The sequence below is a fragment of the Podarcis tiliguerta genome (genome assembly GCF_965153285.1).
Source record: "Podarcis tiliguerta genome assembly, chromosome: 18".
Classification (NCBI taxonomy): domain Eukaryota; kingdom Metazoa; phylum Chordata; class Lepidosauria; order Squamata; family Lacertidae; genus Podarcis; species Podarcis tiliguerta.
Genome location: NC_139551.1, coordinates 7,101,825 through 7,124,158, shown reverse-complemented (window position 1 = coordinate 7,124,158; position 22,334 = coordinate 7,101,825). Strand labels below are relative to the sequence as shown.

The 22,334-nt window shown below is 49.5% G+C and overlaps 2 protein-coding genes across 2 annotated transcripts in view; both read right to left on the bottom strand.

The window, feature by feature from the left end:
* Nucleotides 1-1,003: 1,003 nt before the first annotated feature.
* Nucleotides 1,004-22,334, bottom strand: part of MAP2K2 (mitogen-activated protein kinase kinase 2) — a 34,109-nt gene continuing 12,778 nt past the window's right edge. The window contains exons 3-11 of the mRNA XM_083421777.1: nucleotides 20,790-20,936; nucleotides 19,579-19,656; nucleotides 17,377-17,428; nucleotides 15,326-15,450; nucleotides 13,900-14,113; nucleotides 12,072-12,136; nucleotides 8,654-8,715; nucleotides 7,516-7,561; nucleotides 1,004-5,067 (exon numbers count right to left, since the gene is read on the bottom strand). Of these exons, the coding sequence (XP_083277903.1) occupies nucleotides 4,957-5,067; nucleotides 7,516-7,561; nucleotides 8,654-8,715; nucleotides 12,072-12,136; nucleotides 13,900-14,113; nucleotides 15,326-15,450; nucleotides 17,377-17,428; nucleotides 19,579-19,656; nucleotides 20,790-20,936 (900 nt within the window). The 3' untranslated portion in view covers nucleotides 1,004-4,956. The remainder of the gene's footprint in view (nucleotides 5,068-7,515; nucleotides 7,562-8,653; nucleotides 8,716-12,071; nucleotides 12,137-13,899; nucleotides 14,114-15,325; nucleotides 15,451-17,376; nucleotides 17,429-19,578; nucleotides 19,657-20,789; nucleotides 20,937-22,334) is intronic.
* The window catches only part of TNFAIP8L1 (TNF alpha induced protein 8 like 1), a 155,099-nt gene continuing 154,124 nt past the window's right edge, over nucleotides 21,360-22,334 (bottom strand). The window contains exon 3 of the transcript XR_014506704.1: nucleotides 21,360-21,712. The gene's annotated coding sequence lies outside the window, so the exon portion shown is untranslated. The remainder of the gene's footprint in view (nucleotides 21,713-22,334) is intronic.

Sequence of the window (22,334 nt, the reverse complement as noted above, 5' to 3'; positions counted from 1 at the left end):
TCCGACTATCCTCCCCCAGGGCCAGGGCCTTCTCAGTGATGGCTCCGACCTGGTGGAATGCTCTGTCCCAGGAGACCAGGGCCCTGCAGGATTTAACTTCTTTCCGCAGGGCCTGTAAGACAGAACTATTTCGCCTGGTTTCAATTTGAACTTAGCCTGATCTTTGGTTCCCCTTCCTTCCCTCCCCCTCCCCTTTTTATGAAGATTACCCTCTCTGAGACCCCACAGCTAATTCTCCTCTGGTCTCCTCCCTGGCCCAAGTGGGACTAATTTAGCCAGCTAGTCCTGGTGATCATCTAATGTTTATTGGATGGATTTCCCCCCTAAATTGATTTTTGATTTTATTGTTATTTGCGCTTTAAAAAGGTAAAGGTACCCCTGCCCGTACAGGCCAGTCTTGGCAGACTCTAGGGTTGTGCGCCCATCTCACTCAAGAGGCCGGGGGCCAGGGCTGTCCGGAGACACTTCCGGGTCACGTGGCCAGCGTGACATCGCTGCTCTGGCGAGCCAGAACTGCACACGGAAACGCTGTTTACCTTCCCGCTAGTAAGCGGTCCCTATTTATCTACTTGCACCCGAGAGTGCTTTCGAACTGCTAGGTTGGCAGGCGCTGGGACCGAACAACGGGAGTGCACCCCGCCGCGGGGATTCGAACCGCCGACCTTTCGATCGGCAAGCCCTAGGCGCTGAGGCTTTAACCCACAGCACCACCCGCGTCCCTTATTTGCGCTTTATATCATATTTTATGCTCTTTTTTTGTAGCATCAATTAAGTGTTTTAAAATTGTTGCTAGCCACCCTGAGTCCGGTTTCCTAAACTGGGAAGGGCGGGGTATAAATAAAAAATTATTATTATTATTAACAATGGTGGGTTGTGCTTACCCATTTTTTGCTGTACTAATAGGCGATAAACTAAGAAGAACTTTGCAAAACAAAGCATAACTGAGGCCTTCCTTGGCCTCTCAGCTCACACACTGCGAACAAAAATCCACAGGAAACCGGGCTTCTTAATGTAAAGTGCCATTTATTTCATCTCCCCATGGTGAAAATAGTTTCTTAAAAAAAAAAAAAAAAAGCACCGTCAAAACGCTCAGCACATTCTTAAACCCCCTTCCCCAAGAAACCAAAGCCGTAAAAGGAAACGTAACCAAAAAAAATATTTTTGAACCGTAAAATGCACCCCCCCACACACCCAGCAAAAGCCTCACTGTTCAGATAGATATAAGCATTATGAAAAAAAAAAAGTACAGTAATTAGATCACATGATCCCACTAAGTTCATTGACAACTTTTAACTCAAACACTGAATATTATACATTCAGATCCTCAGGAGTTACCCCATTTGATAAAACTATGTTTGCACTTGGGAGTGAGGGGAGAGGGGAATTAAATCAGCTGTCAGACAGTGTCAAAAGTGGAAGGGATCTGGCTGCGGGAATGGATTTCAAATTATAGTTTGAGGGGGAAAAGACTTAAGTTACAAAAGGCCCCCCCTCCCTGATCCACCCCACCCAAGAAATGTCGCCTATAGATCTGCTAAGGGGGTCTCTTCCCATTTCCTTCGGCCCGCTTAAAGAGGATTGAAAATTTGCAAGTTTGCTCTAGGGGGAGAAAACACACGCAGTAAATCTCCGCCCTACAAGAAAATCCACCCATCTTTCTCCCTTGCTGCTTTATGAAGACGGCAACGACATGGTCAGTCTCGCTTAGAAAGCACACCAAAGAAGAGCAACTGCGAGGTTAAAAGGGGTGGGGTGGAACGCCTTCCAAACGCTGTGTTTCTTTCCAAATCCACGATCGAGTCACTTACACTATTTAGAAGGGGAAATAAAATGCACAGTCCGTTTTTATTTTGCTTTCGTTCCATACCCAGTATATTCCGTATCCACAATCAGCAGCAAAACATGGATCAGTGGGGAAGAACGGAGGGTCTCTCCCCTGGCCTGGGTAATCTTGCCAGCAGTCCTCCGTCGGCTTGCGGGGGTCCTGTTTGCCGCCCCTTTTAGATCATATCAGATGCTAGCAGTCCGGGGGGGGGGGGGGTTTGCGGGAGAGGAGAAAAACTCAAAGCAGTGAAGAGACACACATGGGCTCAGTTTCTCTCTCTCTCAAAGTTCTGTGCAAAGCTTACATCTTTGCCCTGCAATCGGGTGGGAGTCAATATAAAGCACTGATACTCAAATATCCTTCACAGACAAGCCACCGAGAAACAGAAGGAAGTTTGCAGACTCTTGAAAGCAAAAAGGAGTATATGAGGAGAGGATTCGGTGAGAGAAGAGTGAATTATTGTTATTTTTTTGAGTGGGGTAGGGGATTTCTCTGAGAAGGGCTTGGGAGAGAGAAAAAGCACATTGCCCCACTAAGTCCTGAAGGCAAGAAACCAGCCCAGTTCACCAAAGTCAAGAATTGCGCCTTCGACTTGTGGCTAAATGTTGTTCTGTGTCCCTAATCTCTGCAGAGTCCCAGGGATTTAAGGTCGCAGTGCCAATAGAGGGAGAGCCTTTTGCTCTTGGCAACCCAAGAACCTTTGGAAATTTTGGGAAGGCATTCCACCCCCTAGGCACTCCACAAAGTTCCCCTACCCACATGGAGACGCTCTGGGAAACATGTTGGGAGACATCATGGTGGGCCTTTCTCTCCCCTGAAGCACTTGGCAACCATGCCAGCCGGTCGTGCCATGCACAGATGCCAAGATACCCACCGGCTCTGCCACCTTTCGAGTGCCAAGACAGGCTGGGGAGAACTTAACCCCTTGCGTCGGGGAGCTCAAGGCAGCCGTGTCTTTTAAAAGCAGCTTCACCTTAGATGGGGTTTTTTGCAAGGTTCCTAGCAAGGTGAGCTAACAGGAAAGCGGTGGTACCACTGCAAGCTGCCGGCTTCTGTTGTGGCCGAGTGACTCGTCCGTCAGCGCACCTGCCGCTTGGCCTGCGCCAAGTCCTGCACCCCAAGGCGCAAACCCAAGCAAGGACGGAACATGGCCAGCGCCTCTTCAACATCGCCCTCAGCAAGCCCCGATTTGGGGACTCCACCTGGTTCAGCCACCCAGCTGTGGCTTACCTGCTGGAATTGAAGGGGTGGGGCACGATGGCTGGCCGGACGCCCATTCCCACACTTCCCAGAATGGCAGAGGGCCCGGTATTCAAGGAGAACAGAACCTTATCGACTGCGAGGTGCTGGAGAACTTTGAAGCACCTGAGCCTCCTTTTTCATGCTTTTAAAAAAAGAATGAAAATGGGCTGTAGGGCAAATGTGTATTGGGTCTCGCTCATAAACCCCCCTTAAGTTACCTGGACAGCGAAAAGCCAATGGCAAAGGAATTAACTGGAAATGAAAGAAGGGGGGGAGGAGTTTGAAAGAGAGAGATGGAAGTTTAAAGAAGGATGTGTTAAGATTGGGGATGAGGTGCAGAAGAAGGACTGGGGGGGCAGGAGGGGAGGGAGGCAGCCTAACCACCGCCAACAGCTTTGCTTCCAGTTCACCTGCTCCAGAGGTGAGGGCTCCTCTGAGCTATGGAGGGCAGCAGCATCAAGAAGACAGCGAGAAGCATCCAATTGCAGCGCAGAACTCTTTCACCATTAAATCACACACTCTCGGAAACAGAGACGTAGTACCAAGAAGGCAGAAACCGACGGCACCTTTATCGGGAGAGCGATGCCTCTGCCGCAAGGCCCGAGGAATAACACACACGGAGCGTGCGCTGGAGTGGAAGAGGCGGCCAATGCGCCCCCTCCGCCGTCAAGAATTAGCAGCTGAGATTCTCCTCCAATAAATACCCGCATAGGACTACTGACCTCCGCCCTCCACTTGACGAGTTAGTGCACATTGATTTCAGAAATAAAGCACTCTGTTAAGACCGGAAGGAGATGGCTTTAAAACTGTCATGTCTTTGGGGAAGCAGCGTGTGGACTGCTGTGTCCCCCCCCCCCCAATTCTACACATGATTTATGACGACACAATTTCCACAGGTGGGGTTGCATCCAGAGAGGCCCAACCCAGAACAGACCCACCGAAACGCAGGCACACAAAATGGGCATGTCCGCAAATTTCAGCGGGTCTACGCCAAGCACGACTAGCGGCGGATACAACACCTCGGTGCCCGTGTTGCATTTGTATGTAAAAATTACACACACACACACGTGAAGACGGTTCCACGTTCGCCTCGAAGCCGTGGACGTTCCCTCTCCCCACAAACACAAAGAGGGCAAGTTGAGCTAAAAACTGCTCTTGTAAAGAAACTGAATGCAGAAACCGTGGGGAGGGGAAGAGGAGGAGGAGGAGAGAATGGGAAGGAATTGACTGCTAGCTTCTCAACCACCAGACACAAACTTCCTTAAAATCGCACGGTCCGCTTGCAGGCTCTAGGAAGGACCCAAGCCAAGGCCGGCGAAGCTGCCATGCTGCTCCGTCGGCCAATCGGCCCACTTCCGCCCAAGCTGCTCCACGTGTCTCCACCCAACTGCAGCACCCGTCCGGCAAGCCTGCCTGCGCCTCTCAGGCCCCCCACCCAGGAAGCAAGTGCACAAGAAGAAAGGAAAGAAGGCACAGCCTGTCCCTTTCCCCCAAAACTGGTGACACAAAACGTAAAAGGAAAAAGCAGCTCGCCGCTGCTGTACACAACCCGCCCCCCTCCCCAATCCCTTGCCCAGAGTCAGAAGCTCTGAAGAGATCCACACTCAGCTGCGGGGAGAGGGATGGAGCCGAACAACGGAACAGGAAGAGGGTGAAGCAAGCCCGCTTTCTGCTCTGTCTGGATGACCGGGCAGCTTCCGAACTGCGGCGCCTTTGCTGTTCCGGAGCCAAAAATAAAGAATAAAAGGTCGCGGGGGAGAGGCTGGCCGAGAGGCGGGTTCTGTTCTTCTGCTGAAGGCTGGCGGACGACAGCAGACAAGCAAGATGCGCGAGAGGAGGAGGAGGAGGAGGAGGAGGAGTAGAGGGGAAGAAGGCGGCTTGCTTGGCGGTCACATGGCGGTGCGGGTGGGAGTGCTGGGCTGGTTCAACCGCAGCGTCTTACACAGCCAGCCGGCGAAATCCACCTCTTCCACTTCGGAGCGCTTGATAAAGGCGTGATTCTGGAAAAGGAGAAAAAAAAAGAGGAGGTGTAAACATCAAAACGTACACTTAGAAACCTTCCCGCAAAGCTCTGCCTACGTTACAAGGCATAGTATGTAATTTTGTATTCTTTTTCTTTTCTTCTTTTTTCCTTTCACTTTTTTTCCTTTTTTGTGTAACTCCTAAACGTTTAATAAATATTATTTTAAAAAATAAATAAATGGAAAGTTGGGCTAGACTCATGTCAGAAGCAAAATGCATGGCTTGCAGCCACAGCAAGCTTGCACGAACACAGCCATCGAAACACTCCTGGCGTGGCCTGCAGAGGGAGCTAAGCAGCCAGGGACCCGACTCCGTAAGAGAGAGGAAGAACTTGCGGTTCTCAGATGCTGTTGGGATTCCCAACGCTTTCTAGCATGGCCAGTGATCAAGGATGTATAGGAAGCGTTTCCCACCAATATCTGGAGGGCCACAGGTATAAGAGATACGCAGCTTGGCCCCTGTGCTCCCCGCAGGAAATTTAAGAGAATCCTAGAACAGAGGTGGAAGGGACCCCGGGGGTCATCCAGACCAACCCCTTGCAATACAAAAGTCTCGGATAAAACATCCATGATAGATGGCCCCCCAAGCTCTGCTTAAAAACCTCCAAGGAAGGAGATTCCACCATCTTCCTGAGGGAGTCTGTTCCCCAGGTGTGTTGATGAAGCAGCACCGAGCAGAATAAAGCTATCCACTCAACAGCTTGTGAGAAGGCCTCAATGCTCCGAAGGCTTGCGGATAGCCGCCTGAAGCCTGGAGAGCCAGAGGGGTCGGTGCACACCGATCCCTCTTGATCTCCAGGCTTCGCTTTGCTGGAGAGGTGCTGCACAGTTTTCCCTCTCTGCGCAGCGCCCCTTCAGCGAAGCGGGAGGAGAAATGGAAGGGGCTCCGTTTCTCCTACCGCTTCGCTGAAGGGGCGCTGTGCAGAGAGGGGGAGATCCCCCCCCCCGTTCTCCCCCTCTAAAACAAGGTGCGTCCTATAGAGCGAAAAATACGGTAGTTGTTCAGGTGTAGGCAAATCGCAAGCATACAGGTAGGAAAAATCTTGTGGGTATTTGCACTACAGGATTTTTGGTGGGGAGGGGGTAAAGTAAACAATTAGGGGAAGTCAGGCTGATGGTGCCGGCACGAAACCTGCTCCCCCTTTTAACAGTAGCTCAAAACTGCGATCCAACGAATGCACAGAGTCACGTTGCAGCTCTGCTGGGGATGGGAACCACCTGAGCACACTGTCCACTGTGGGACAATGTCACTGCCCTGAAGCAAGAATGACCTGGCGCAGGGCTAGGGGACAATTGGGGCCCCCGGCTGCTGCTGGACTCCACTTCCCATCAGCCACACCCCGAAGAACAGCTTGGGAGTGATGGGAGTTGTAGTCCAGGAAACGCCCGGAGGGCCAAAGGTCCCCCAGCCCCCGCTCTAGTGCTTTTCACAGACAACTGAGGAATCTGATACGGATTAAGGAATTCAACATCCCTGGGAAACAGCTCCCGAGGATGCCAGGGCAATGCAGAGGCGAACTTGCGGCATCGTAAGGTGTGCGTCTAAATATTGCAAGGCGCGGAGCAACCTCGGTTTCCATTTCATGCGTTGAGTTTCTAGGCCAGACGGAGTTGAAGATAAAGCTTCAGAGCTCGTGGAGCGGTGCCTGTGTGAAGTTTGAGAGCAGCGTTGGGGGGGGGGGGAGAACCTTAGGACTTGCAGATGTTGCTGAACTACAACTCCCATCATCCTCAGCCTGGCCACGCCCCCTGGGGCTGATTGGAGCAACATCTGGTGGGCCAAAGCTTCCCCACACCTGTTTCGGAGGCTGAAGGAATGGAGATTCATCTTCCATCCATCAATGCCCAGCCATTCGCCATTCTGCCCTGAACAGAAAGACCGTATTTTTTGCTCTATAAGACGCACCAGACCACAAGACGCACCTAGTTTTTGGAGGAGGAAAACAAGAAAAAAAAATTCTGAATCTCAGAAGCCAGAACAGCAAGAGGGATCGCTGCGCAGCGAAAGCAGCAATCCCTCTTGCTGTTCTGGCTTCTGGGATAGCTGCGCAGCCTGCATTCGCTCCATAAGATGCACACACATTTCTGCTTATTTTTTGGGAGGGAAGAGTCTTATAGAGCAAAAAATACGGTATATGAAAAGGGGTAATAATCACACGCAAAATGCTTAACTGATTCCAATGGAAGAACTTTGCATTTGCTGGGAGCTGGACTGAGATTCTGAATTCATTCTGACGCAACATGCGTAGCAGGACCGGGCCAAGACGTTTTGGCACCTGAGGCAGGGCGATGCAGCTGCTGGTGAAGCGTTCCTTGGAGGCCGGGTCTGCTGCCCCTGTGGATCCTGCCACCCGAGGCAGCCGCACCACCTTGCCTCAGGGGTGGGCCGGCCCCGATTGTGCATATATGGAATCCTTATCGACTTACCATCAGCTTCTTCAAATCTGCCCGTTCAGCAGGGTTTTTAATTAAGCTGTGTGGGACAAGGAGGGGGGAAAAATCAGATTTCTTTTTTTAAAAAGGCCACACTCTTTAGGTTATCAGCACTGCCATACTTTGGGTGGGTCCTTGTACAGTTCCATTGGCTGCACTAACTCACCCCCACCCTCAAAATATATATAAGCACACACGAGCCGTAGCGGCAAACAGCTCGCTCCAACTAAGGGCTGCTGAAAATGCACTCAGCCAGCTCAGCCCAGGCCCCTTCCTCCTCTTGGCCACGCGCAGCCGCCGCTCATCCATTGGCCAGCGCCTCAAACCTTAGCAGACAATTGGCTGGCGATTTGCTGCACCAGGAGGACGGAGGAGGTTCTGCCGCGGTGAGGGAGAGGGTGGCAAATGTCGGTGGGGGGGGGGGGGGAATGGCGCCCTTAGGTTGCCGACCTCTGGTCTAGAGGACACCCCAGTTATGAAGGCTCTATCCTACACCCCTCCCTCCAAAAAATATGTACCTGGAAATAAGCTCTGAGTTAAAGGTAAAGGTAAAGGTACCCCTGCCCGTACGGGCCAGTCTTGCCAGACTCTAGGGTTGTGCGCTCATCTCGCTTAAGAGGCCGGGGGCCAGCGCTGTCCGGAGACACTTCCGGGTCACGTGGCCAGCGTGACATCGCTGCTCTGGCGAGCCAGCGCAGTACACAGAAACGCCGTTTACCTTCCCGCTAGTAAGCGGTCCCTATTTATCTACTTGCACCCGGGAGTGCTTTCGAACTGCTAGGTTGGCAGGCACTGGGACCGAGCAACGGGAGCGCACCCCGCCGCAGGGATTCGAACCGCCGACCTGATGATCGGCAAGTCCTAGGCGCTGAGATTTTACCCACAGCGCCACCTGCGTCCCCTTAAGCTCTGAGTTAAGCTCTTGAGTTTACATGAATAGAATTGCACAGTAAAAGTTAACAAGTTGTTGCGTAAAACTGTAAAGGGGAGAAAATATCCTTGGTGGAGACTGGCTCTCGCTCCCTGGGAAGCCTGGGGGACTGCGGCATTTGTGGCCGTGTGCATTTGGAAAAGACGACTCTTCCCCTCTCAGCCCACTGGGATTTGAACACCGATGAAAGCAAATGCTTACCATTTATTTACAAACTCCTGGAACTCTTGAGTGAAAACCCCGTTTGGCAGCTTTGGAGGTGGCTGGAGATAAGAGGGGAGGAAAAGGAACACAGAGGTTAAGACATGTCGGAACCCAGGAAAAGTAGATGCCCCTGAGAAAAGCAGCCGGGGTGATGGGAGACAATGGATGGGGAGGGGAATAAAAGATGGGCAGGGGTTGCAATAAAGAGGATCCATGGGTCAAATCATTATCAGGCGTGGGCTGGCATGCCAAATCTGGCCACATGAATATTGCAGAGCGTCTTAGAGAACCACTTAATTTATTTTGCCCATTTAGCAACTGTAATGTGCTGAGTGCTGGATGCTAAAGCTTAAAAAATAAATCAATGTGCAATTCCAAGTTTTAACAAGATATATATAAAGGTAAAGGGAACCCTGACCATTAGGTCCAGTCGTGGCCGACTCTGGGGTTGCGGCGCTCATCTCGCTTTATTGGCCGAGGGAGCCGGCGTACAGCTTCTGGGTCATGTGGCCAGCAGGACTAAGCCGCTTCTGGCGAACCAGAGCAGGGCACGGAAATGCTGTTTACCTTCCCGCCGGAATGATACCTATTTATCTACTTGAACTTTTTGGCATGCTTTCAAACTGCTAGGTTGGCAGGAGCAGGCACAGAGCAACGGGAGCCCATCCCGTCGTGGGAACACCTTCCCACCAGATGTCAAGGAAATAAACAACTATCAGACTTTTAGAAGACATCTGAAAGCAGCCCTGTTCAGGGAAGTTTTTAATGTTTGATGTTTTATCGTGTTTTTAATATTCTGTTGGGAGCAGCCCAGAGTGGCTGGGGGAAACCCAGCCAGATGGGCGGGGTATAAATAATAAAATCTTCATTATAATTATTATGATGATTATGATTATTATTGTTGAACGCGGGTGGCGCTGTGGTCTAAACCACTGAGCCTCTTGGGCTTGACGATCATAAGGTTGGCAGTTCGAACCACCGCGATGGCGTGAGCTCTTGTTGCTTGGCCCCAGCTCCTGCCAACCTAGCAGTTCGAAACCACGCCAGAAAGTTCAAGTAGATAAATAGGTTGGCCACATAACCTAGAAAAACGGTCTGCAGACAAAAGCGAGATGAGCGCTGCAACCCCAGAGTCGTCTGCGACTGGACTTAACTGTCAGGGGTCCTTTACCTTTACCTATTATTATTATTATTATTATTAAACACAAGAGTGGCCCAGGACTGATGCGAAAGCAGCAGTCCCTGACTGGAGAACATGAACATCCCGAGAATCTTGACTTCTGCTTCAAAAAGGGAAAAGCGCCTGGTCTTCACAGATTGCAGAGACGAGACAGAAAATGTAGGAGGCAGAGCACAGCTCTGCAGGGGCACCAATGCCCAGTACTGTCTGTTCTGCAGACTGTCTCCGAAGTCCATCTGCTCTTTCCCTAGTCCACAGAGTCTTACATAACACCACACGTCTCTTCGAGATCCCAAATAACTCCTGCATTTCAGCAACTTATGCCCTTGTGAATTGTGGATTCTCTCTGCGGTGCGCAATGTGAACCTGGGTCCCGTAGGCTGACCCTGCTCTCTGTCCCCATGCTGCAGGGATGAGGAACTTTTCGGGCTCCATGGGCCAGCCTTCTCAGGCCAAACTAGGCAGGTAGGCAGGGCTGAAAACGGGTTTGGCTTACCATATTTTTCGCTCCATAAGACACACCCTTTCCCCTCCTGAAATGTGCGTCTTATGGAGCGAATGCAGGATGAGCGGCTATCCCAGAAGCCAGAACAGCAAGAGGCTATCCCAGAAGCCAGATCCCTTTTGCTGTTCTGGCTTCTGGGATTCAGAATATTTTTTTTCTTGTTTTCCTCCTCCAAAAACTAGGTGCGTCTTGTGGTCTGGTGTGTCTTATAGAGCGAAAAATGCGTTAATCTGCAGCGTTCATACCCTGGTTGTGGTGCTTCTTCGTAAATTTTAAAGGAAAAGAAAGGGGGGAGGGTTAGGAAGGCATACAGCAGGCATGGGAAACCTGTGGCCCTTCAGGCGTTGATGCCTACGGCTCCCTTGATCGCTGGGGCATTGGCCGTGGTGGCTGGATCCGATAGAAGCTGGACTCCAATGTCCCCGTGGGGGCCACAGGGTCCCCCACCCATGCACACACAGGTGGGAGCAAGCAATATGATTTAGGCAGCAGTTCACGCAGCTTGCTAAAGGTACAGGCTCCCAAACACCTCCGTTTTTGCCAGCCTCTCTAGACAGGTGTAATGGTTCTAGGGATTGCTTGTGTGTAAGTTGCCTTTACTCATGGCTAGGTTGCATGGTTGAACCCTTCCTGACAGGACAGCCTCTATTCCGTGGCTGCCTCAGTCGCTGGCAGAATCCGTCAGTGGGCGTTCGTTTCTTAAACCGCTTCCAACATAAAAGCTGTTTGACGCCCAGTCTCCTCCCCTGTTGCCTGCACGAAAGCTTTCTGCACAGGGTGGGTGTGGGCAAAGGAGCACTTGTCCCCTCTCCGCTGGTCTCCGGCGAGGAGTCCTGGAGCCACCTCTCCGATTCCCCCATCTCCTCCCCTTCTCCACTGGTGTTACGCTGATTACCTTCCCCAGCGGATGGGCTACCTCTCTCCCTACTGGGACCCTCTCCTCCATCGTCCGGGAGCCTCCTCTCCGCCTCCCGCTCCGATGGCAGTTCCCTGACATCCGGAATGTGGGTTTACTTGCTCGAGAAGCCAGGTTCAATACAAGGCCCTGGATTCTGTGAGGGCGGAGATCCAAAAACAAGGATTTTCTGCTGCTGCCCCGTTCTACAGAATGGCTTTCCCTCTGCCACACGTCAAAGTGGCAACCGCCAGCTGCTTCAGGCGTATTGCGCAGACTTACCTTTTCGCACAGGCTTTCCCCTGACCTATAAGGCTGGACTCTGCTTTTGAGTCCTCAGAACTTCGGCTTTATTTACTTTTGTGTGTTTTGATACTGCTGTTCCATTGGTTTTGCACTGCACCTTTTAAAAAATTGATATATTGCTTCTTTTAGACTGTTTGTGGCTTAAGAGAGCTTTGAAATATTACCGTATTTTTCGCTCTATAAGACGCACCAGACCACAAGACGCACCTAGTTTTTGGAGGAGGAAAAGAAGAAAAAAAACATTCTGAATCTCAGAAGCCAGAACAGCAAGAGGGATCGCTGCGCAGTGAAAGCAGCAATCCCTCTTGCTGTTCTGGCTTCTGGGATAGCTGCGCAGCCTGCATTCGCTCCATAAGACGCACACACATTTCCCCTTACTTTTTAGGAGGGAAAAGGTGAGTCTTACAGAGCAAAAAATACGGTAAGCTCTATGTGTCTGGGTACTGTTTCTGTCCCCACCCCCACCCCTATTAAAACTATGCAGGGAAAGAACCCACAAAAACTAACAGAGCCTCTTCAAGCCACCAACCTCATTAACTATGTAGTCCAGCAATTCGAAGATAGCCATCGCAGGTCGACTGTCCATCCCGTGGCCTGCATGAACAAAAAGGAACCAAGACAGTGGAGTCAGAGCAAGCACTGGACACTGGCTGTGTGACCAACCGGCCCCACCCAAGCTGCTAGGTTTGATTCAGAGCTGGCCCACTGACAAGAACGAACGTGAGTTGAGTTTACGCCCATTAATTTCAACAGATCTTCTCGGAGCTTTCCTCGCGGCCCGGCCATCTTGGAGGTGCCTCTCTGGTAACGGCAGAGCCGACGTGAGCCGATGGGATGGTGGCCACCAAGAAGACGAAAAAGTCCCTCAGAAAATGAAAAACCCTTTCGTCTAGCGGGTTTTGCGTCTTCCGAGGCATTCATCTTGCGGGGTACCACTGTATACATAGGGCTGCCTCTAAAGACAGTTCGGAAACTTCAGCTGGTGCAGAATTCAGCGGCCAGGTTGCTCACCGGAGCAAGACAGTTTGAGCCTATTACACCGATCCTGGTCCGACTGCACTGGCTACCGGTTAGTTTCCGGGTCCAATTCAAAGTGCTGGTTTTGACCTATGAAGCCTGAAATGGCTCAGGACCACAATACCTCAAAGACGGCCTCTTTCCAGATGAACCTACCCAGATCATCTTCCGATGCTCTCCTTCAGGTGCCTCCTCCTCGAGAGGTTCAGAGGGTAGCAACACGAGAACAGGGCCTTTTCTCCCCAGGGAAGTTTGCCCTTTTCTCCCCAGGGAAGTTTGCCTGGCGCCTTCACTATACACCTTTAGGCGCCAGGCAAAAACATTCCTTTTTAACCAGGCCTTTGGTTGATCCGATTTACATCCTATGCCCCTTTAAAATGTGGTTTTTGAGGGAGGGGGGTGCTATTGGGTTGTTGTTTTAATTTTTATTATTGTGGTTTTATACCTTGATTTTATTCTGTGAACCACCCAGGTATAGGGCGCTACAGCAGTACCTCAGGTTAAGTACTTAATTCGTTCCGGAGGTCCGTTCTTAACCTGAAACTGTTCTTAACCTGAAGCACCACTTTAGCCAATGGGGCCTCCTGCTGCCGCCGCACCGCCAGAGCACGATTTCTGTTCTCACCCTGAAGCAAAGTTCTTAACCTGAAGCACTATTTCTGGGTTAGCAGAGTCTGTAACCTGAAGCGTATGTAACCTGAGGAACCACTGTATATAAATCCAGTAAATAATAATAATAATATAGCAACACTGGGGAGGGGCAGATGCTCCCCACACCTGCTCTAACCAATACACTGAACTGCCAATCAATGTCACGAATCGATCAGATTTGGGTGTCCAATGAATTAACTACAAGATTGTTAAAAATTGAGATCCAACCAAAGGTATTATCAGATCACAACGCGGTAAAAGCCATTTTGAAAGGATTTGAAGAAAAATCTTATAGGTGGAGGCTGAATGAAAGTCTTTTTGATGACCAGAAAATAGTAGACAATGCTCAGAAATGTTTAAAGGACTATTTTGCAAATAATGTTAATAAGGGGATAAAGATGAGCACGGTATGGGATGCAAGTAAAGCGGTCATGAGAGGATTCTTCATTCAACAAAATGCGATTAAAAACAATACACTGAACTGCCTCAAGACCTCTTGCGAGCATTCACAGAGGTTTTCGGCAGGCCGCCGTCAGGGCTCCTTCGTCTGGTCCAAATTAACTTGGCAACACTAACCTAGAGCAATCAGACCCAGTTTCGCTCTTGCACCCTGAACTGGGAAACAAATCCCAGTGACTAAAACTTGACTGTCAACAACACCTCTCCCCCCGTCCTCATGCAATGCCTACCGCTAACAGGGCGTCCTGGAGGCCTGGGCCGTGGTGAGATGCTGTGGGATTCCCCTTCTGCCCCATCGAACACGGGGCGGCCGAATATCGCTTCCAGTTCCTTGGCATCTGGCGGAGGGATAGGATACCTTCCAATCGACAGCTCCACCAGAGAGAGGCCCATGCTCCAGATATCAGACTGGACCGAATAGTGAGTACCTTGTAAGCGCTCAGGCTGCAAGCGGTCAAAAGAAGAGAGGTGGGTTAGTTCAGGCTTGAACAACAACCAACCTCAAGCCTGACTTGAAATGGTACAGTGGTGCCCCGCAAGACGAATGCCTCGCAAGACGGAAAACCCGCTAGACGAAAGGGTTTTCCGTTTTTCGATGCGCTTCGCAGGACGAATTCCCCTATGGGCTTGCTTCGCAAGACAAAAATGTATTGCGAGTCTTGAGATTTTTTCCCACTCCCCACCCCCTTTTTCTAAGCCGCTAAACCGCTAATAACCTTTTAGCAGCTAATCCGCTAATCCCTTAAGCCTTTAATAGCCGCTAATAGCCGCTAAACCGCTAATAGCACTAATCCACTAAGCTGCTAATAGGGTTGCTTTGCAAGACAAAAAAACCACTAGACGAAGAGACTCGCGGAACGAATTAATTTCGTCTTGCGAGGCACCACTGTACTTTGCAGCCTGTTGCCTAGTCCAGATGAAGGAGTGGGCGACCTTGAGAAATAAAGAGAATTTTGGAATTAAGGCGTGCCCCGGGCTTTCAGAATTGCAATGCCTGTAAAAAGGCAGAAGAGCTCACCACCCAAAGAAGAAAGCCATCATCATAGCCAGTTACTGAAAAGGCCTCCTTTCTTCTTTTTCCTTTGCGGAAGCAAATATTAAGAATGGGAACTGCACTACAGTTTGGGATCAGCACGTTTAATTTTACCCCCTAAGTGGTCAGTGAAGAACCTCTTACATTGCATCGTCCATCACTAACGTTGGAGGTACTACAGTGGTGCCCCGCAAGACGAATGCCTCGCAAGACGGAAAACCCGCTAGACGAAAGGGTTTTCCGTTTTGGAGGTGCTTCGCAGGACGAATTTGCTATGGGCTTGCTTCGCAAGACGAAAATGTCTTGCGATTCCTGGGGGTTTTTTTTTCGCTCCCCACCCCCTTTTTCTAAGGCACTAAGCTGCTAATAGCCTTTTAGCAGCTAATCCGCTAATCCCTTAAGCCTTTAATAGCCGCTAATAGCCGCTAAACCACTAATAGCGCTAATCCGCTAATGGGCTTGCTTCGCAAGACAAAAAAACCGCTAGACGAAGAGACTCACGGAACGGATTCTTTTCGTCTTGCGAGGCACCACTGTATTTGTATTCCTCAGCAGCACGCTGTTTCTGCTTATTGCAATGTAACAACCAAAGGTGGCACAACCGACATAGCAAAGGGACCTACAGACATATAGGAGCGAGTGCCCACGAAGGAATTCGCCATGGAGTCGATGAGCTGGCCGCTGACTCCAAAATCACAGAGCTTAATCTCTCCCCGGGAATTCACCAAGATGTTAGAAGGCTTCACATCTGGAAATAGATTTTTGAGAGAAAAGACTGAAAGGAGGGGAAATGTCAGAGGGTGTGCAATTCAAGCAATGGGGGGAAGCCCTTTGTGAAGGTTCTACACACCCTCAGAGCATTCAGCTTTCTGTTTTTGTTTTTAATGAAAACGAATGAATGAATGAATGAATGAATGCAATTTCCTAGCCATCACGGCTATTCAACAATCTTTTTCAACCTGGTGTTCTCCATATGTTGTCAGACTACTGCTACCATCATCTCTGTCCATTGGCAATGCTAGCTGGGGTTGATGAAAGTTGGAGTCTGATAACACCTGGAGGGCAGCAGCACACCTAGGAAGGCTGTGTCTGATTGAATTTTGGAAGCACTGAAGTCAATCAATCAATTTCTTTATTCGACCGATAGTCAGAAATAAAACATTACACAACAATTATAGTCTATAACATCATAGGGGTACATAAATAAGGTATGGCCACAGTACTAGACCTCTCACAGATAACCCACATCAAGGCATTCAATTATACGCTTCCGACACTTGAGTGCCAGGAAAAGGAATTTAGCCACTGAGAAAGTTGTTTTCCCAGAAGACTTATTTAGCAGATACGCTGTCTGCTTTCCTCTTTGTCGGGAACTGAGCTGGGGTAAGTATGGAGTTATAAGATACTGTCTTAAATCGTTGTAGATGGGACAGCTCAGTAAAATGTGCTCTGTGGATTCTACCTCACCCAATGCACAGTGGCATAATCTCTGGTCATATGGGACTCCTCCATATCTTCCCTCCAGAACCGCCGTGTCAAGAACATTCAGCCTAGCCGCAGTAAATAGTCTGCAGTATTCCACGTAGTGGATATCCGCCAGGTAGCGAGCTGGAGCAGCCCGATACAACTGCTCCCCCAGAAACAACCCAGAAGCACTGAAGTCCTGCAAAGCAACCAGGGCCTTTTCAAAGATAAACACCCAGCAACTCAGAATGGAAAGTGGCTGGGGGTGGGAGAGAGGCCTTTGAGAGCTGCTGCCAATCAGTACAGCCTCCTGGCAACTGTACCTCAACCCAACACTCGTGGTAGTACTGGCATTGTTCGAATCACACATACGGCTGGAGCAAAACGGCTTAGCACCCACCCTTCCCAAACTCGCTCCCAGGACTCAGTTGAGGCCCCATTATTCCTGATGTCCAAATGAATGTGGAATTCAGATACCCTCCTGTCTGTTAATCGTAGAAGGCAAGTGGGATGTAACCAAGGAATCCCTGGCATGTTCTGCCACAACGGTGCTTGCTTGGTTGTTTCCAAGCTTGAATCAAGCCAAAATGGAGCTCCAGAAAGAGAGTGGTTTGCAAAGTCAACGCCTCGAAGAATAATAATAATAATAATTTATTATTTGTACCCCGCCCATCTGGCTGGGTTTCCCCAGCCACACTGGGCGGCTTCCAACAAAGATGAAAAATACACTAAAATGTCACATATTAAAAACTTCCCTGAACAGGGCTGCCTTCAGATGTCTTCTGAATGTCAGGTAGTTGTTTATCGCTTTGACATCTGATGGGAGGGCGTTCCACAGGGCGGGCGCCACTACCGAGAAGGCCCTCTGCCTGGTTCCCTGTAACTTGGCCTCTCGCAGTGAGGGAACCGCCAGAAGGCCCTCGGAGCTGGACCTCAGTGTCCGGGCAGAACGATGGGGGTGGAGACGCTCCTTCAGATATACTGGACCGAGGACGTTTAGGGCTTTAAAGGTCAGCACCAACACTTTGAATTGTGCTCGGAAACGTACTGGGAGCCAATGTAGGTCTTTCAAGACCGGTGTTATATGGTCTCGAAGCACAGTAAGCGTTGAAACCAAGTCTACGTATGTCCACTGCGCTTGTGGAATCTGGGTTCCCTCGGCACAAAAGACCCTCTCAGAGCTTTCACCGTGTTCCAGCTGCTCACTCACCTCTGTGCATGATCTGGTGCTTCTCTCGTAAGTAAGCCAATCCTCGCAGAACCTGGTGATGTGGCGGGGGCGGGGGAAAGGAGAAGAGAGGAGAAGAGAAAGGTCAGGGCGCCATGGGGATTTGGAAAGCTGAAGGCTTCCGCAGGGCGGAAATCAGGCTCTTCTGGATCAAGGAAGACAAAGGCTGCCAAGTGTTGGCCAATGCAACAGATTGCAAAAGAGGAAGGGAGGCTGTGCCACCTTTTCTTTCTCCATGGGCTGACTGGTTCCCTCTCACCATACTGGCTGGTCCAGAAACAACCAGATCCAATTATGTTCAGGTTCCCACTCCAAAATTTTGAGTGGGGCTTGAGGGGGCAGACGTATTTGATGTTTCTGCTCCTTCCCCATTCCTCCCCTCTCATTTCATACTGTTTGGGCCAGAACCTTTCATGGGAATTTACGTTTCTCTGAGCCCCCACTATAGATCTATGCTCAACAATTGCCCTGCTTTTTCTTTCTTTCTTTTTTTTAAATATTTTTTTATTAATTTACAACAAAAACAAAAGAAAACATACATTGTTTTCACATTCAAATTTTCCAAATCTTTCTTTTTTGGACTTCCTTCAGCTTTTCCGTAAATCTTTCGTAGTCAATTTATGCATTTCCTTTGTTTATATTGTCATTATTTGAATCTTTTCCCTCTATTCCCTTTTAACAATACCTCTCACGTTTTCACAGTGCTCTTTTAAAACCTTCTAGCGTTATTTGACCCTCACTTATACTCTCCAGATATTCAACATATTTTCCCCAGTCTTCTGTAAACTTTTGGTCTCTTAAATATCTAATCTTCCCAGTCATCTTATCCAATTCAGCATAGTCTAACAGCTTCAAACTCCAATCTTCAATTGTCGGTATTTCCTGTTGTTTCCATTTCTGAGCCAGCAACACCCTTGCAGCCGTCACTGCATATTGGAAAAACTTACTATCCTTTCTCTTAATCTCCTTTCCTAAAATACCTAACAGAAAGACTTCTGGCTTCTTTGTAAAAGTATATTTTAGAATCTTTTTCAACTCGTTATATATCATTTCCCAGAAGCCTTTCACTTTCTTGCATTCCCACCACATGTGATAAAATGAGCCTTCTTTTTCTTTACATTTCCAACACTTATTACCAATTGCCCTGCTTTTTCATCCATCACTGCCCATTTTTTGTTCTCCTTTGACTATAACCTGCATTTGGTCACCTAATCCACTTGACTGACTGACACTCACCATTGAAATTAATGGAGCCAAATTAGTCATGTCCATCAAAGGGGCCTAACCTTGAGCAGGACTGACATTTGATAAAGGCAATTTCCACCCCCCCTCCATTTGGGGAAGTTCTCTTCCATGTTAAAGGAGGGAGCCCTCAATAATAATAATAAATAATAATAAATTTTATTTATATCCCGCCCTCCCCAGCTGAAGCCGGGCTCAGGGCGGCTAACAACAATAAAACAGTACAAAAGTACAGCACAAACAACACTCTAAAATCATTCATTATAAAATTAATTAATTCAAGCCACTGGCAACCATTGGGCCAGAGCTCCGCGAAGATTGCCGAGGGAGGGAGTCAGGCTGTGCCCTGGCCAAAGGCCTGGTGGAACAGCTCTGTCTTGCAGGCCCTGCGGAAAGATGTCAAGTCCTGCAGGGCCCTAGTCTCTTGTGACAGAGTGTTCCACCAGATCGGAGCCACGGCCGAAAAAGCCCTGGCTCTAGTTGAGGCCAGCCTAACTTCTCTGTGGCCTGGGACCTTCAAGATGCTTTTATTTGAAGACCGTAAGTTTTTCTGTGGGGCAAAACCATCACAAGAGTTTCACTTTTATTGCCTGATCAGTTTCAACAGTTTAAGGCAAGGAAGAGCAGCAGACAAACTCGATGAACCTTTGTTCCTGAAAAGTGGCTATTAATTATTGTTAAAATAATTCATGCAACGCCTTTCATTTAGAGAAGAAGTACGAAGGCAACTGGTTATTTTTTAGACACCCTGTAAGCAAGGGGGGGAGGGAAGAATTGTTATCCTTCTCTACTTCATCAGAACTGAGCTGCTAATACAATTGTACTTTGGTTTTTGAACAGCTTAGTCCTCAAACATTTTGGCTCCTGAACGCCGCAAAGCTGAGCCTATTTTCTTTAAACAAGCTTTTTTTTTTTTAAAGAGGAAGGCAACAGCATACTCACCGCTATGCTGACTTTCCCCAAGATATCCTCAGGAATTCTCTTGGCTTCTTTCAAAACCTGATCTAGGGAACCTCCATCCTAAACTCAGAGGAAAAGAGACCAGCTGACATAAAGGAAGATATTGGCACAGTTCACACCCCGCACAAGCCAGGCATTCCCGTATGGAGGCAGAGTGCTAACCCATCTCTTCCCCAGACACAGGCATGGTGCAAAGGTACGTGGTGTACGTACTCCCCAGCCGCAGCCAGATTTTACTAATTGAAACTTTTCTTCTCAAGCATTTTTATACCTTGAATCAGTAATATCATACTTCCTCAGGAAGAGGGACCTTTTGACACTTTTTTTCGCGCAGTGACAAGGGAAAGGGAATTTTCAATTGTGACTCCCCACTTGCCACCTCTGTTGGCATCTTTTCAACGACAGGTAAAGGCTGACCTTGCTTCCCAGGTGTCTGATGGACTGACCCGAGTTAGTTCTGCAATTAGCAGGCCCCTAAAACTTCCTGTGGTTGTTAAGGGGGGTTTGTTTATGCATCTGTGTGTGTGTGTGTGTGTGTGTGTGTATTCCATGAATTGTTGGTGTTCTGTATCAATCTGTTTAAAGGTAAAGGTACCCCTGACCATTAGGTCCAGTCGTGACCGACTCTGGGGTTGCGGCGCTCATCTCGCTTTACTGGCCAAGGGAGCCAACGTACAGCTTCCGGGTCATGGGGCCAGCATGACTAAGCCGCTTCTGGCGAACCAGAGCAGCGCGCGGAAACGCCTTTTACCTTCCCGCCGGAGCCGTACCTATTGATCTACTTGCACTTTGACGTGCTTTCGAACTGCTAGGTTGGCAGGAGCAGGGATCGAGCAATGGGAGCTCACCCCATCATGGGGATTCCAACAGCCAGCCTTCTGATCGGCAAGTCCTAGGCTCTGTGGTTTAACCCACAGCGCCACCCGCGTCCCTTTATGGGTAGGTAGGTTAGTCAAAAAAGGGGGTCAGCAAACTATTTCCGCACGGGGCTGGTCCACTGTCCCTCAGACCTTGTGGAGGGCTGGACTATTTTTTAAAAAACTGGATTCCTATGCACACTGCAAGAACGTTATGCTGCTTCTGCATGTCCTAGATGGAAGGATTAGCTAGTCAGAGGTTGATGCTCTGACTGGTGCTGAACAGGGTATCTGTCTTACTTAAGAAGCAGGGAGAGAGAAAAAACACTGACTTACCATATGCTCCATACAGATGCTTATCTCCCCATCGCTGTAGAAGGCGCCATAGAAACCCACAATGTACGGAGAGTTACACTCGTGAAGCACCTGGAGCTCGCGGATTATCTGGTTTCGGATGGCAGGCTTGATCTCCAGGTGAATCAGCTGTGGGGAGAAGAGGGAGTGGGTGGGGAATGAAGGAACAAAGGGGATAAAAGGCTGCACCAAGAACTACAGTGGTACCTCGGGTTAAGAACTTACCGTATTTTTCGCTCTATAGGACGCACTGGACCATAGGACGCAGCTTGTTTTAGAGAGGGAGAACTGGGGGGGGGGAATCTCCCCCTCTCTGCGCAGCGCCCCTTCAGCGAAGCGGTAGGAGAAACGGAGCCCCTTCCATTTCTCCTCCCGCTTCGCTGAAGGGGCGCTGCGCAGAGAGGGAAAACGGTGCAGCGCCTCTCCAGCAAAGCGAAGCCTGGAGAGCAAGAGCACCGATCCCTCTTGCTCTCCAGGCTTCAGGCGGCTATCCGCAAGCCTTCGGAGCGTGGTGGGAACTCCCGCTGTGCTCCGGGGGCTTCAGCGAAAGCAACGCGTAGCCTCTGGAGCGCGGTGGGAGCTCTCCCTCTGCGCTTTGAAGGCTTCGCGTTGCTATCGCTGAAGCCAAGGAGCCTGCATTCGCTCCATAGGACGCACACACATTTCCCCTTAATTTTTGGAGGGGAAAAAGTGCGTCCTATAGAGCGAAAAATACGGTAATTCATTCCGGAGGTCCGTACTTAACCTGAAACTGTTCTTAACCTGAAGCACCACTTTAGCTAATGGGGCCTCCTGCTGCTGCCGCACCGCCGGAGCACGATTTCTGTTCTCATCCTGAAGCAAAGTTCTTAACCTGAAGCACTATTTCTGGGTTAGCGGAGTCTGTAACCTGAAGCGTATGTAACCTGAGGTACCACTGTATTTCCATATTGCCACCCAAAGGCACTTTAAAGAGAAACTCCAGGCCCTTTTTTTAAACAGCTGAACAACACCAATTGCAAACTGTGGTAAGAAGAGGGGGAAACTACAGTGGTGCCCCGCAAGACGAATGCCTCGCAAGACGGAAAACCCGCTAGACAAAAGGGTTTTCCATTTTGGAGGTGCTTCGCAAAATGAATTTCCTATGGGCTTGCTTCGCAAGACGAAAATGTCTTGCGAGTTCCTGCGATTTTTTCCCGCTCCCCACCCCCTTTTTCTAAGGCACTAAGCTGCTGATAGCCTTTTAGCAGCTAATCCGCTAATCCCTTAAGCCTTTAATAGCCGCTAATAGCCGCTAAACCGCTAATAGCGCTAATCTGCTAATGGGCTTGCTTCGCAAGACGAAAAAACCGCTAGACGAAGAGACTCGCGGAACGGATTCTTTTCGTCTTGCGAGGCACCACTGTATAAGTTGTTTCAGGAATGGTTCACCACGGGGGGAAAGCCAACAAACTGAAGGAAGACTGATGGGGGAAAAAGTGCATTGGCTGTACTGCACCAAACGTGTCATGGCAATTTTTAGAGACGGGTAAATAAAATATTGTCCAT